At 48.7% G+C, this 13,050-nt stretch overlaps 7 protein-coding genes and 2 non-coding genes across 9 annotated transcripts; 5 read left to right on the top strand and 4 right to left on the bottom strand.

The window, feature by feature from the left end:
• Positions 1–1,110: 1,110 nt before the first annotated feature.
• BDQ94DRAFT_143759 (uncharacterized protein) lies at positions 1,111–1,546 on the bottom strand. The gene has a single exon (XM_026766312.1). It carries the CDS (start codon positions 1,499–1,501, stop codon positions 1,217–1,219), a length of 285 nt encoding a protein of 94 aa, XP_026626209.1. The 5' UTR covers positions 1,502–1,546; the 3' UTR covers positions 1,111–1,216.
• Positions 1,547–2,038: 492 nt separating this feature from the next.
• On the top strand, positions 2,039–3,298 carry BDQ94DRAFT_143758 (uncharacterized protein; the record flags this gene model as incomplete). The annotated part of the gene is made up of 2 exons (XM_026766311.1): positions 2,039–3,024; positions 3,122–3,298. A coding segment is annotated over exon 1 (235 nt), but the record flags the coding sequence as incomplete, so codon positions are not given.
• A 2,440-nt stretch (positions 3,299–5,738) lies between these two features.
• Positions 5,739–6,848, top strand: BDQ94DRAFT_143756 (uncharacterized protein). Its single transcript, XM_026766310.1, has one exon. The coding sequence runs from the start codon at positions 6,081–6,083 to the stop codon at positions 6,495–6,497; it is 417 nt and encodes a 138-aa protein (XP_026626207.1). The 5' UTR covers positions 5,739–6,080; the 3' UTR covers positions 6,498–6,848.
• BDQ94DRAFT_143755 (uncharacterized protein) lies at positions 6,849–7,684 on the bottom strand. The gene has a single exon (XM_026766309.1). The coding sequence runs from the start codon at positions 7,622–7,624 to the stop codon at positions 7,397–7,399; it is 228 nt and encodes a 75-aa protein (XP_026626205.1). The 5' UTR covers positions 7,625–7,684; the 3' UTR covers positions 6,849–7,396.
• Positions 7,040–7,249, top strand: BDQ94DRAFT_170351 (uncharacterized protein; the record flags this gene model as incomplete). The annotated part of the gene is made up of 2 exons (XM_026771472.1): positions 7,040–7,117; positions 7,169–7,249. 2 exons carry the CDS (start codon positions 7,040–7,042, stop codon positions 7,247–7,249), a joined length of 159 nt encoding a protein of 52 aa, XP_026626206.1.
• Positions 7,685–8,320: 636 nt separating the features above from the next.
• Positions 8,321–8,851, bottom strand: BDQ94DRAFT_143754 (uncharacterized protein). Its single transcript, XM_026766308.1, has one exon. It carries the CDS (start codon positions 8,819–8,821, stop codon positions 8,423–8,425), a length of 399 nt encoding a protein of 132 aa, XP_026626204.1. The 5' UTR covers positions 8,822–8,851; the 3' UTR covers positions 8,321–8,422.
• Positions 8,852–9,201, top strand: BDQ94DRAFT_143753 (uncharacterized protein). The gene has a single exon (XM_026766307.1). It carries the CDS (start codon positions 8,885–8,887, stop codon positions 9,110–9,112), a length of 228 nt encoding a protein of 75 aa, XP_026626203.1. The 5' UTR covers positions 8,852–8,884; the 3' UTR covers positions 9,113–9,201.
• On the bottom strand, positions 9,121–9,232 carry BDQ94DRAFT_t139. The gene has a single exon. It is a non-coding gene; the product is annotated as a tRNA-Leu (tRNA).
• Positions 9,233–12,923: 3,691 nt separating this feature from the next.
• BDQ94DRAFT_t153 lies at positions 12,924–13,035 on the top strand. Its single transcript has one exon. It is a non-coding gene; the product is annotated as a tRNA-Leu (tRNA).
• The last annotated feature ends 15 nt before the right edge of the window (positions 13,036–13,050 follow it).

Here is a 13,050-nt window from a genome sequence, read left to right as displayed (position 1 = left end):
TGCCCCAACGACAATCCAATGCTACCACAATGCCTTCTTTCGGCCTCCAACGGTCACAATGGAGTCTGACAGTGACCAGAGTTAAAAGCTGGCTTCCCTAGGACTTTCAAATGACCCTGGTATAAGTTTTGGTTGGCCTGAGCGGCGCAGTCGGTGCCCACACCGCTTTAGGTTTACTGTCCCAGCATTCTGGTTCCCCAGGTCCCTCCCGCCCATCGCCGGTCTAAGGGTGATGGCACAGCTCTGCGGCGCTGTTCTGAGCATTACTCAAGCGGTGTACACTGGCAGCGCACGCCTGCTGCTCCAGGGGTCGCTCTGGGACCGCCGTACAACAATACTGTGACCAACAAGTGCTATTCATCGGCGCGGCTCAATCACGACTGAGCTAGGCTATCTGGGACCCAACACTGGCGAGTCTAGTACCAGCTACTATTGGCCTGCTAGGGGTTTTCCCCTCTATAGAAGGGATGAACAGGTAAACCTGGCTTGCTAATAACCCCTCTCTTGTAACTTTTTAAACTTTTACCCCCGGTATCTGCCTCGAGGCCTGACCAGGTTTAACAACCTGTTAATTCACCCCCCAAAGCCGATCCAAAGTGCCGTATGGCCCGCGTTTCTCTCAGAAACAGAGCAGCCGATAACACATGAAGACGCGAAGGGGGGTACGCCACACAACACTGATTTCTCATGTGGTCGGAACATTGCTCCAGAAACCGTACACCCCCGTCACTTTGACGCAGTGTTCTTCCTTTCCACGCCAGCGAAGCCGGAGAAAAAGAGGGGCACAGCTACACTGCATTCAAATTTTCAAGCATTGTCGTTGGACACAGCAACCCCGACCTAGCGCCTGGCAGGCCCCAGTTGCACTGGGTTTTCACTTTTCAGAATCCCCGATATACGCGCGGAGTTCCTACCCTTACTGGCTCCGGGAACCCCCATCCATCGGCGAGACTCGTTGGCACCAGTCAGCATCTCTTGCCACCAGACAACTCGCGTCTGTGCCCCGTTTACTGCACCTGATTTGCCCGTTGGACATCAGGTGATAAAAAGCGTATGCGGTGCTAATGCAGCCGGTGATGTGCGGTGCTAATCAGGGTCGAAGAGAATTTTCTCGTTAGTTGGTCCCCCCTCTCGTGTAGGGTAGGAGGACCCATTGGAGCCTATCTGCATTCCGCGTACGCACACACACAAATTTGCGGCCGACTTTTTTTACCCCCTAGACCCCTAACGATGAAAAGCGTAGTTGAAAACTGTGATGCGAAATGGAAGAGGAGGAAGAACTAACACCATTTGCACCTAGTATCTCCGAGAGTACTCCGGGATTCTTCCTCACCCACTGTTGATGGTTTGCGCGGCAAAGGTAACCATCGATGTGGAGGATTTCCCCATCCTGTTGACTCGCGCCACGAGGAAGTAGGGCGACAAAGGCAGTAGTGGTGGAGGATTTGTCACACCTAAGCGCCGTCAACCATGGTTCCATGGGCCGGATGGGTCTTGTCATAATCTACTAGTAGTCTAGTCGGCCCCTCCGAGTCAGTAGTTGGTTTTGGGTCCGACAGAATTGCCGCGCTGGTGTGAATCTTTTGTCTGTGCCTCTTTCTCTCTGCATTGATTTTCTTGTCTTTCCCATGTGAAACTAAATCATGTAGATGGAAGAAAAATAAATTGAGTGAGGGGAAAGGAGGGTCTTGCAAATCGAACCATATGACCAAGTTGCACCACATACTATCTCCTCACGCTTTAATATAGTATGAGATTAGTAACAAGTAGGTAACTTAACTGAAATAATACAGTTGAGGGTGGCACCAGCAAGGCATCCACATCTCGTGAACATCATCATCATCATCATCATCATCGTTACCATCAGAGTAGTAGGAGGAGCTAAATACATACTAAAGGATATAGTAGTAATACTATGGATAGATAGAAAGTATCAGCTGATGATGATGACCCAGTCCCAACTACTCTACTTACTAGGTAGCTATAAATGACATCAACTACTCAAAGACCCAATATAAAATGAAGTAAAATAGACGAATGATAAATGAGCGTCGCATAAGCCGACAAGCGAACTAAATAACTACTTATATAGTAGTTACAAACAAAAAGGGGACAACGATGACAAAAATCCACACTTTACAGCAAAGCAAAGCAAAGCACACACACCAATGCAGCGCAATGCCAAGTGCGAAATAGCGAAAAGAGAGACGGATGCCGCCGAGAAATCAAAAGGAAACAGACAACAATGACATGTGGATGGGAATAATAAGCATGAGTTAGTGTTCCTCCTGATGATCGACATGTGCCTCCCGGGGGAAAAAATAAATCGAATCAAATCAAATCAAATCATAGATGAAGGAACGGAACGGAAGTGGTATGAAACGCAGGGAAGAAATCAGAAAACTAACGAAGTGACTAACATATGCAGATGATGCAAATCTGGGGTGTGTGCGGCGATGGCGATGAGTGGTGAAACAGAAAAAAAAATAAAATAAAATAAGAAGCCGAAATGATCTCAATAACAACGACAGACAGTAACAATGACAATGATGATGATGAGAACAGATGAAAAGACAAATAAACAGAATAATCAGGTGCGAGCGATGCCAATTTGAAACCTCAATTTGTCCTCCCTGATGAATTTTTTTTTTCTGACTTTTTCTTTTTTTTGCGATTTTCAACAGGCTAATCGCGAACAAAGGGAACCAAACGATAAAATCAAAACCGAAACTCAAAACTGGAAAATAAGAAAAAAGACGAAAAAAGAAACAGAAGATGCCAGATAACCGTCCGTCCCCATCTCAGATCCGGTTGTCACTTCTCCTAATATCCGCCCCCATCATGTCTGCGCGCGAATATCTCCAGACAAGACACACAAGAGGGCGGATATCGATAATTGGAAAAAAATCGTTGTCATCGAAACAACCCGAACCTGGATTTCTTCTCCCCCTCCTTCTCCTCAAACAGGCTCACTACCTTACTATGCCGTTCAATCTAGCTAGTAAGGTAGAGTAGCAATCAACCCTGGGGCCAGAAACCGTTAGTTCACGAACGTATCCCTTCCCTTTATGGATGGATCTGGGGCTGGAAGTTAGGCGCGAGTGGATCTTCGGCAACTCACTAACCTGTGGCACCCACCCCCCGGAGGAGGAGGGGGAAAGGGCATAGCATGAAACTATCTAGCCACCGTGGTTAGGGCAGTTGTAGCCCTCTCGGCGGCGGATCTGCTGTCTGACGCCAGTGCAGGAGGTCCCTCGCTTGGCGCAGTAGACGACATCACCCTCAGCGACGGTGCAGCCGCAGTCGTACTTGAAGAAGTACTGGGAGCACATAGTGGCGGTGGGAGGAGACTGGGGAAGGGACCTGAAACTGGTGGAGTTGCAGTAAGATAGTCGTAGAGAGGAGCACTTAGAAAGTGCGGGAGCAAGAGTAGATAGAAAGTAGAAGATTGTGAGAGAATGTGAAGTTTGAGAAGTTGTGGTCAGGCTGAGCTGAGCTAGCTGGATTGCTTTTGCTTGCTTGATTGCTTTGATGGATTGATGATGGTTCTGATTGTCCGATGGGGGAGTGCGAAGGGGGCTTTAAATAATTGAGAATGCAGTCTCCTGGACTACTGGCAGGTAGTGGTGGTGGTAACAACCGTTGGTACGTCCGTAGTAGGAGCAGTAAGTGTGGTTGTGGTGGTGGTGAGTCTCGAATCAGAATCCCAAATGATAAAGATGACTGCGGTTGACTGTGCCGCAACAACGCCAGTCTACGCCCACAATTGTTCAGTTGGCGTAGGGCCAGTTTGTGACTCAACCCGGCCAATCACGACTAAGAGAAAATAATTTTTCTATGCAAAAATTAAATGGCGGTTAAGTAAGAAAAAATAATAAAATCATAAATCATTTGTTGTGTTGTTGTGGCAGTGGTGGTAAGTCTTGGGGGGTTGTGGTGATCACATCGCAGCGAAAAGAGTCAAAAATGAATGGATGGATGACCGTCAGAAGAAGGTTAGGCAAGGAACGGGAAACTAACTACGGCTTGCATCTTGCTTTTTCTTCCTTTCTTTTCCCTGCACTCGGTTCTCTTTTCCCATTTTTTTGGGCTCAGCCCTCCCTCAACACGGACCAATAGAGCCGTTGAACCGGAGAATCAGTTGGTGATTCGATCTACATCACACTCGAATCATCCTTCCAGGTAAAAATTTTAATATAACAGTATCCCAACATATGATTCAGTCTGCATATGCATCTCAATGCCTTTGATGCTCCCCCTCCCTCCCAGCGGACTGGCGGCTATGCGAATCAGAAAGCCTGAGATCACCCCCATCTGGGATCAGCCTGGGAAGGCATCTTTTCCAAGATAGGAAAATGAACGCGTATCTGACTAGCATGGTCATGCATCGGCCGAAGGTGATGTGAGCCTCTCGAGGATGGTGGGGGGGCAAAGGAACGCATTAGACTTCCGCTGCTGCATCATGCGAAGGTTGACATCATCTTCACATCTACACGTCCTTCCTGCGGCAGGGAAAGACCCGTCAGGATATGCAGGCGCAAACCCAACAATTGAATTATCAAATCAGTCCCCGCACACGACCAACAGTAGTTCGACTGCGAAGGGGGTCATGCTGCAGTCTAGAATGAGTCCCGGACCAGAGCATCTGACGAATGCAAGACCGCAGACGACCAGATCCACTCATCAAGGCGCACATCTGGCGACTGTTCTCTCGCTATCATGTGTCCTTGACACCGGATTGAACGGGAGCGGAGGAGCCAGGATTCGCATGGCCACCGGCAGTCCAATATGATCGCGCCGATATCAGAGTTCGGGGAATCACCCCCACCAGCTTGGTCTGACCGTCTGGCACCTGGCGCTGTTTGGCTAGAAAAGGCTGCGCAGGATTAGTTGATCCATGAGCCACCTGCTCCTGTCAGGGGCCGCCGCAGTTCCTAAGAGTGCATCCTGTCCCACGTCAAACATCATCCTGCTGCGGGTCGCTGGGATCAACAAGGTGTGTCAGAGTCCCGGAGCCGACATGCGGAAGCTAAAGAGATGAACATGCAAGAACTGCTGTGCCGTCACAGGCACGTTGGGTCATAGCTTTGCCAGTGACCAATGTCTGAGACCCAGAACCTTGACGCAGTTGGTGATATCAGTGACATCCACAAAGCCTGAACACATGAGCCTGACTGCCTTTCCCTCCTCTTGGCTCCAGTTGTTGGGAATAGCTCGGGGGCCAGAAGTTATCCGACATCAGCGCGAGCCAGCAACCGAGCGTTACTTAGCGTAGTTTCCCCATGGGCCTGGGATATTACGGCGTTGGTGTGATAGTGAGCCAGGTCTACCACGGCCGAGGCTAACTGGAGTAATTCGGCAGTGCCAGCCAGACCGTCTCCGCCTATCGATTTTCCATGATCAACCACCAGCAGCTAGGCTGAATGGGAAACATCGGGCTAAGGCAGCGAGGTCATGGAGTTCAGAAAGTCGGCACAGCACTTGCGGCGCTTTTTCCATGGGCCTCTGCATGTTTCACTGAGCCCTTTCAGCCGCTGGGTGGCCGCGCCACTCAGGGCGATACGGCGCAGGGCCCGAAGGCGCTAAAACGGCGACGGTCGACAGGTTTCAACCAGCGGGCACGGCCATCTTTTAGCCGCCGTTGGCTCCCGGGAGGGGGAACGGCGCCGGTGATGGGACCGACGCGTGATGGTTCCTGGCCTGAACCTGGGTTTTGGCCTGTTCCTGAAGGGGGCTTGGTTTTCTAGTCGCTGTGGTTGATTCTTGCGCGCATCTCATGTCAGCCACGTGATCCCGGGCTGGTTTGAGCCGCCTGCTTGCTTGGCTTCATACTTCCTCTGGTTTTGTTGTTCTTTTTTTACTCCCTCCAGAACTCCCTTCGTCTCGTTCTCACGCCTCGTTATTAATCCGGAGAGGGGACCTGCTAGTCTCATTAAATTGTCCACTAGTCAGTCCATTCAACTCAACCCTTTACCATGGAACCTTCCCCCGGACCACCATCTCCGCCCGTCGGGTGTTCCCAGCTTCCCGTTCCCTGAAGCTTCCGACTTCACACAATGGTCTAGTCCTTTCCCCGAGCAATGCTGTTTTCTAGCGGCTTCTTTCGCTTCTATCAAGCAAGGGGGGAGGAAAGATTCGGATCATTTCAATTGGAAAGCAGATGTGGCTGCCCAAGTCAAGATCTCCCGAGGAAGGGAATGTTAGAAGGCGATCTCCGAGGGGAAGCAGAAGTTGCAGCAGCGGGAAACAACCATGAAATTCCGGGGGGGTCATGTGGCCTGGGGAACATAACCAGAAATCCACAGGAAAGAACAGAAAAAGAATGCAGCAACGACTTGGCAGGCCCGCTTCTTTTGCCCCCCAAGAATGGACAAAAACTCACTTTGTTCCTGACGTCGCCTCTTATCGCCTCTTTTCCTTCCACGTTCCTCCAGAGCTCGTCACGGGACGGTTCGGTCTCAATCAATAGTGCCTTGGCCACGGCTCTTGGTTGCTGATCATCCGAGGCTAGGTTCGGAGTCGTGGCGGTCCTGATGCTTGTGTCGGGGACCCCCAGGCCCAGCTCACCCAACCAGAATGTCCACCGCATCCTGCTCGGGTATGACTATTGCCAGAGCCAAGAGATGCATGGGAAGGGGGGATTTTCAAGGATGACGTTCTCAGCCCCTCCTTTGTGATAGTCCGTTTCGCAGGCATGTGAATTACAGCGTGTCCCGGTCCACCGTCGGGTATGAGGAATAGGCAAGCCACTGCTTGTCCCTCCACTTATCTGCTTTCTGCAGCTGGGCTAGAATCGGTAGCTCGCCTGATCGACACCATCTCCGGTCAACCCCTCTTCCCTGCTGCGATAATGGCTTGGCTGAGCTCTGCCATAGCTATATAAGGGTGGCCGATTCCAGCCGATGAAATTCTCATCCATCCTCTTTCCTCCAAGCAACTCTGCAAGAAAAGTTCTCTCTACTTGATTCCAAGTCACTTTAAGACTTTGCCAATTTACCTGCTTTCAAGAGACTCCTTGTCAACTCATCCATCAATCACCATGTTCACCTACACCCCCACCTCCAAGTTCCTTGTCCTGGCCCCTACCGAGTCGGCTCCTCTCTCTACCTCGACGCAGGTTCGTGAGCGCTCCAGCAGCCAGTCTTCCACGACCAGCGAAACTGCGCAGCGCCCTGGATTCAGTCGTCTCCCTAGCGGCTTCCTCTACCTGGGCGTCGACACCCGCGACGCCGCTTCGCCTAGCAACTAAGCTTCTGGCAATAGAAGCAATTTCAATTCGACGAATCGCGCTGGACACGATTTCCTTGCCTCGCACCTCATCGTCTAACGGGGCCTAAAGTCTCACCCCGCAGACCGAAGGAAGATCACTACTAGTTCTTGTCATGGATATCTGACGTTATTGGACCGAGCGACCATTCGGGGGAAACGAAGTGCGGGGCCCGATGTTTTCTTTTTTGGGGGGGTTGCAAGATTCATTGCTTTTGCCATTATACTCTACGCCAAGTCTACACCTCATGTTCATAGCCTCTTGCACAATCATAATGATACCATACTCCTTGCCTGGGCTGCGCTGCCCAGACAATCCTGAATGACTGCCAAGGGTCCATTGATATGTGCCAAGCATTGTGCCATCAGATAAACCGCAGTTCCTGTTGCACAGCCAAGCAATGATAGATTCTGCCGATCAACCCTTTTTGGAGTTGCCAAGCCAGCGTAACCCCTTGAATGATTGCCCTGTAGTCTAAGGTGTAGATAAGAAAGAAAAAAAAGTAAACAGAGCTGAACCCTGAACCTTGTAGACCTGAAATTAGTTAAATTAAACATGGCTGCACACCGTACGGCGTACTCCGTCCATGCGTCGGAGTAAAAGGGCCCGGCAGGGTTCCATAGATAACTAGTGGGCCATGGCAGCGATGCTATCTGAACCAGACCAGACCAGAACGGCGCGATCTCAGATCTAGCCCCAACCCCCGGTGACAACTTGCAGTATGGATGTGCTGGTCACGGGGTCTGCACAGAGCTGCAACTTGCCTCTCCGGATGCTGAGATACGTACATCCGCGGGCAACGCAAGCATGTCGCTGCTGCTGCTGCTGCTGCTGCTGCACCCAACTCAGCCCAACTCCCACACCACTTTCTGCGAAGTAGGTTTACTTTTATTACTGACCCTTTTTTTTTCAGGTTTGTTCATCTATCTATACGATGGTTCCACCAATGTTATATTCCTATTACCAATTTCACCCATTAGAATAACTTACGCACGTTCCCTTGTAAGCATAATAGCCATCAGCTATAGTAATATTGATAACGAGTTATATTATCAGGACAATGGTGATACCTTCAATATCCTTATCACCCCACCGACCACCACCAGCCCCCTTCCTTCTCTAACCGAGCCGACTTACATACAGGCATACATTCACTCAAACAGATACAGAAACAAATGCATCCGGATATGCATGTCCGCGTACGTCTGCACACCGGACTTGGCTGTCCATGACACATACTACGTACATACTTGGATATTCCAGTATACTACCTTGGGGGTTGGTACTCCATGATTGGAAGAGCTTATGTTTACAATAGAACGGTGTGAATAACCCTTTTATCCGAGCCACCTCCTTTCCCTCGGATTTCCTTGTCATGATGCAGGATGGACAAGCGGATGGGATAGGTAGGTGGACGGACGGTGTTTCACCGAGATGATCATCGATTTCTTTTGCTTTCTTGTTGATTCTTCTTGGTTCGCATCCTTTCTTTTTGTAGAAAATTTCCGGTCGGTGAAGCTGGTTACTTATTGAGGTGATGGGATGATATGACATAAGAAATAAGTAGATTTTTCTTATTGTCGTTGGGATGGTGGGGGTTGATGCTTATGCTTACTTATGGTTATGCTTACGCTCATGTTAAGGTTTATTACATATGTCCGCGGCTGGGTGGGAGTTAGGCAGGAGGAGAAAAGGACGAACAGCGTCGGGCCTGCAAAAACCCCCAAAGAAAATGATGGCGATGATAGATGTAGAAAAAGAACTGAGTTACTATCTATCAACTTCCATCCACGCCGTCTCCCACGTCTTAAGATCAATCGGTGTGGGGGGAAGAAGAAAAAATAAAAAAGAAATGACAAGAGTGGGATTCGAACCCACGCCATCTTACGATGATCAGGAAGCTGTGAAGCTGGGTATTAAGGTGGACCTTAACCTGACGCCTTGGACCAACTCGGCCATCTTGCCTTGTTCATGTTATATGCTCTCATTTAATGTAATATAGCTGGGCTAATATCATTACGGAAGATAAGACCCTTTCCATTACTGGCTTATCCTCCCTCCGGTGTCGATGGTTTGGACTAGTCTGCTGGATAGTATAACCCGGGTTGCGTGATTCGCGCTAGTTTCATAATAGGATCCACTACGATTGTATCATCGCTTTGGGTCGGAATCGAATGCTCATTCGACGTTTCGGACCAAGGGATATCTTAGTCTCCCGTCCGTGTAATATTTATGTTGGTGTGCGAGCGTCATCATAGCAAGGATGGTCAGCACCATTAGCTAACAATAAATATCAACCATCTAGTTTCATCGCTACAATGTAAGCCGCAGTTATCATTCAATTAGCAGTGGTTTCAAATTAGCCGAAGATGCAGATCCAAAATGTGATTGGTGCAATGAGCCGAGATATCCTACCGGGGTCCATATGCATTACTGTCAGGTGAGCGTGTTAGCATATCGCTAGTTTAAGGCTGTGTAGTATAGGACATTCTAAATATACTTCAATAGCTATATAGATACTTTGTATAGCCTGATTGTATGCGCTAAAAAGGCGTGCTTACCAGGGTCCTTGCAACGGCTTCGGATGCGGCTCTGGTAGGGCTCATCTCAGCTTCGTGTATGTATGAACCGCAATGTGAATTTTGCTTGACTGAGTGATATAATCTCCGCCGTCACTGCTTTCTGCAGTGACACTTTTTCTCTCCCACCCCTCTTGCTGCTTCACCGGGTTGAGATGAAAATCATTTTGTATTCATATCCTATTCACAGTATTGTATACAGATTCACACAATATGGTCCGGATTCACGACTAAGCGCTGCTTGGCCCCGTAGTATATAAACAGCCAATTTTCTCTCGTCTCTTGTGTTTCTTACTTTGTAATCTCTCTAATCTTTCTAATAAATCATTTTTGCTCGATAGGGTCTATCTCCTAGTATCTTCTCGATTCATTGGGCCATTTGGCTAGAAAGAGTATAGCCGATGACAGGTACCTTCTATGAATGATATATGACATTCTCATATAAAGCACATTGCTACAATACTAAGCTACTTTCTCTGCTTCAAACCTCGCGTTACTCCCGCCATTGGATGCCTGGAGTAAATGGTTTTTCCCTGATCCAAGAGGGCCGAATACATCTACAAAGTATTCGCACGTCCAGAAGAGACATTTCGAACCAAGACAACGAAGGGATACTACGAGAGAGTACCCGAGATTAACAAAGCCACATCGTTGTCCCGAGTCTTAGAACACAACATCGATTATCGGGAATAACATCGCTATAAGAGTCAAGAACCACAATCACGTGGGGGATTGTGAAATACTTTGGGGCGGTTCAGCCATCATTTAATAAAGATGTCTGCTGACAACGGTCAGTCTATGTATGTCATCTTTATGTTTGGGGCTGGTGAGACGGCCCGCTAAGAATGCATAAGCTGACATCTACTCCAGCACCAGGAAAGGGCGTTTTATCGGTTATCTTACTTCTCCATGTATGCCTTTGCGATAAGACATGGAAAGGTTGCTAAATGAGGGTTCTAGCTGTTCTTCCAAAGCCAAGGCTACTGCTGTGTCGGTGCAAAACCATATGATATTACCTCGACGATATCGATGCAACCATATAAAAGCATCATGACGGCCGAGAAGGAGTGATTGTTAGCCATATGATCGGGTCCTCGACAATAAGGCGTATGGGCCCAACTGACACGTGGGCCGTGTCCTACGAGACATTTACGAGGAGCTCATATCTCAGGCATTTGCGATGGACTGATATGCATGATTCTCATTATCTTCATGCCATGATATGGTGAGAACGACACCATATATTGCAGGCGGGGGCGAAGACGAAGATCTTCTCCGCCAAATTCGAGACACTACTGGGATTGGCTCAATCTTTCGAAGCAATACCTTGTTGCATTGCTCTTGGAGGAACATGCCAGCAGGATTGGTCGACTGCCGTTTATGGCTGGAAAATTTACATGGAATGCCTGGAAATACTTGCCCCAGAGCACAAAGTGAAGGACTTCCTCATGTGGCAAACATATCTATCCTCACTACTCAAGGGAGAGGAAAGAGAACCAGAGATATAGAAATACTCTGGACCCGATCGAATAGCAGCTTCGAACATACTCAGTTTCTCGAAGCAATGTGCGATGGTTGCACTTTTGGAACACACCTGTAGGCAGCAAATTGCCGACTGTGATTGGCCACACCAAGACTACAAAAATAACCCACATGTGGGCAGCATTGGCTGACTGTTGCTGGCTGCGGCAGAAGTCCATGGGCCGCGGTCTACATGCAAGCCGATTAGAACGAGACCAAGAAGCTTTTGAAGTGGCACACACGAAACCACATTGCCTAAGACTACGGTGAGAACATCGAAGTCATTAGTAGCCCAAAGCAAAACAAAATAGCAAGTTTGGCTCAATACTTATCCAAGCACTTGCAATTATTGTTAGCTGATGGAGTATTCACTTTGGCATTCGAAGTCAACACACGCCCACGGACACCATGCCAGATTCGAGATCGAAGAAAAGTCTCTCGAAGCAGAGAATGAGCGACGCCTTAAAGTGTTAGTCAATAACTCTGGCATGCTACAGCAGCACCCACAAATGACGTTGTTATTCCACAAATGAAGACGGCGATAAGGACGAGGGCGCCTAGTAAAGAAGCTTAGCAGTAACCTTACTACACGGCAACCGGTCACAACCATCCAGAATCTTCCGGCTCTTTCTCTGCCCGTTTTCTACTTTAAAACCTAGTAGCCTCGGCCTCCGACTATATCGCTCCTGTTCCCTCTCGGTTTCAAGGATGGCCAGCGATACTACAAATGAAGCGATCTGGCGTGCTGTAGCGGCCACACTGACTACCTCCTAAGACTATAGGGCGTCTCAGCTGGGTTTGGTGTGACTTTTCAATTAGGGATAATTTCGACAAAGTGCCGATCGGTATTCATGAATCAACCTCTAGTGCACTAATCTACCTCGATATGGGAGTACAAGGCAGACCTCTTTATGGCCGGGTTGGCGGTTGAGTTAAGGGAGACAGGGAGAAGATTTCTGGGTGTTTAATTAAACCACAGGCCGGTGGTTCTATACAACGGGTTCTCCAAAACGGACCTGCCTGGGCGGGTTGATGATCGAGACTTCGATGACAATGGACGAAGCCACTCGCTTCTGTCATATAAGTTATGGTATCGGTCGTTTTACACAACACGTTCTCCAAAACGGATGCTGCGGCGGCTTAAGCATCGAGGTAACTTGGACAGTGGACGAAGCCATTCGCTTTTGTGGGTTAGTGACAATGATGCCGGTGTGCTTCTTCGGTTACTTGGGATGTCATTGACCTCTATATTGCGGTCATATATAAATCGCTAGGCTTCATGGAATACTCGCTTTCCGCGTCGTGAGCCATTTCTGGACACCCCTCAGTTTAATCTTGATGTAATATACCACCACTGTAGTAATGAACACATCTCCTCTCTCAGACCCTATTACCCGAGTCCTAATCTTCCCTCACACACAAGACCATCCATTCCCCCATCGCATCCCCGTCCCCCACCCACACCCAATAAGAACCAAGGATCCCCCACAAGAATATATCTATATATACTCAAGCAGACTCATATACCACTAATCCCTCAGCAAATAACATCTCAAGGCAAGATGGCCGAGTTGGTCCAAGGCGTCAGGTTAAGGTCCACCTTAATACCCAGCTTCACAGCTTCCTGATCATCGTAAGATGGCGTGGGTTCGAATCCCACTCTTGTCATACATTTTTGTTTCT

This window comes from Aspergillus welwitschiae, assembly GCF_003344945.1.
Source record: "Aspergillus welwitschiae strain CBS 139.54b unplaced genomic scaffold BDQ94scaffold_16, whole genome shotgun sequence".
Lineage (NCBI taxonomy): Eukaryota > Fungi > Ascomycota > Eurotiomycetes > Eurotiales > Aspergillaceae > Aspergillus > Aspergillus welwitschiae.
The sequence above is the reverse complement of the archived record's forward strand: the minus strand, read 5'-3'. Positions and strand labels throughout refer to the sequence as shown.

What these genes read in the sequence shown, in the direction of transcription:
- BDQ94DRAFT_143759 (XM_026766312.1), bottom strand. Translation starts at nt 1,501, where the DNA reads ATGACAAGACCCATCCGGCCCATGGAACCATGGTTGACGGCGCTTAGG.
- BDQ94DRAFT_143756 (XM_026766310.1), top strand. Translation starts at nt 6,081, where the DNA reads ATGCTGTTTTCTAGCGGCTTCTTTCGCTTCTATCAAGCAAGGGGGGAG.
- BDQ94DRAFT_143755 (XM_026766309.1), bottom strand. Translation starts at nt 7,624, where the DNA reads ATGCTTGGCACATATCAATGGACCCTTGGCAGTCATTCAGGATTGTCT.
- BDQ94DRAFT_143754 (XM_026766308.1), bottom strand. Translation starts at nt 8,821, where the DNA reads ATGTCATATCATCCCATCACCTCAATAAGTAACCAGCTTCACCGACCG.
- BDQ94DRAFT_143753 (XM_026766307.1), top strand. Translation starts at nt 8,885, where the DNA reads ATGGTTATGCTTACGCTCATGTTAAGGTTTATTACATATGTCCGCGGC.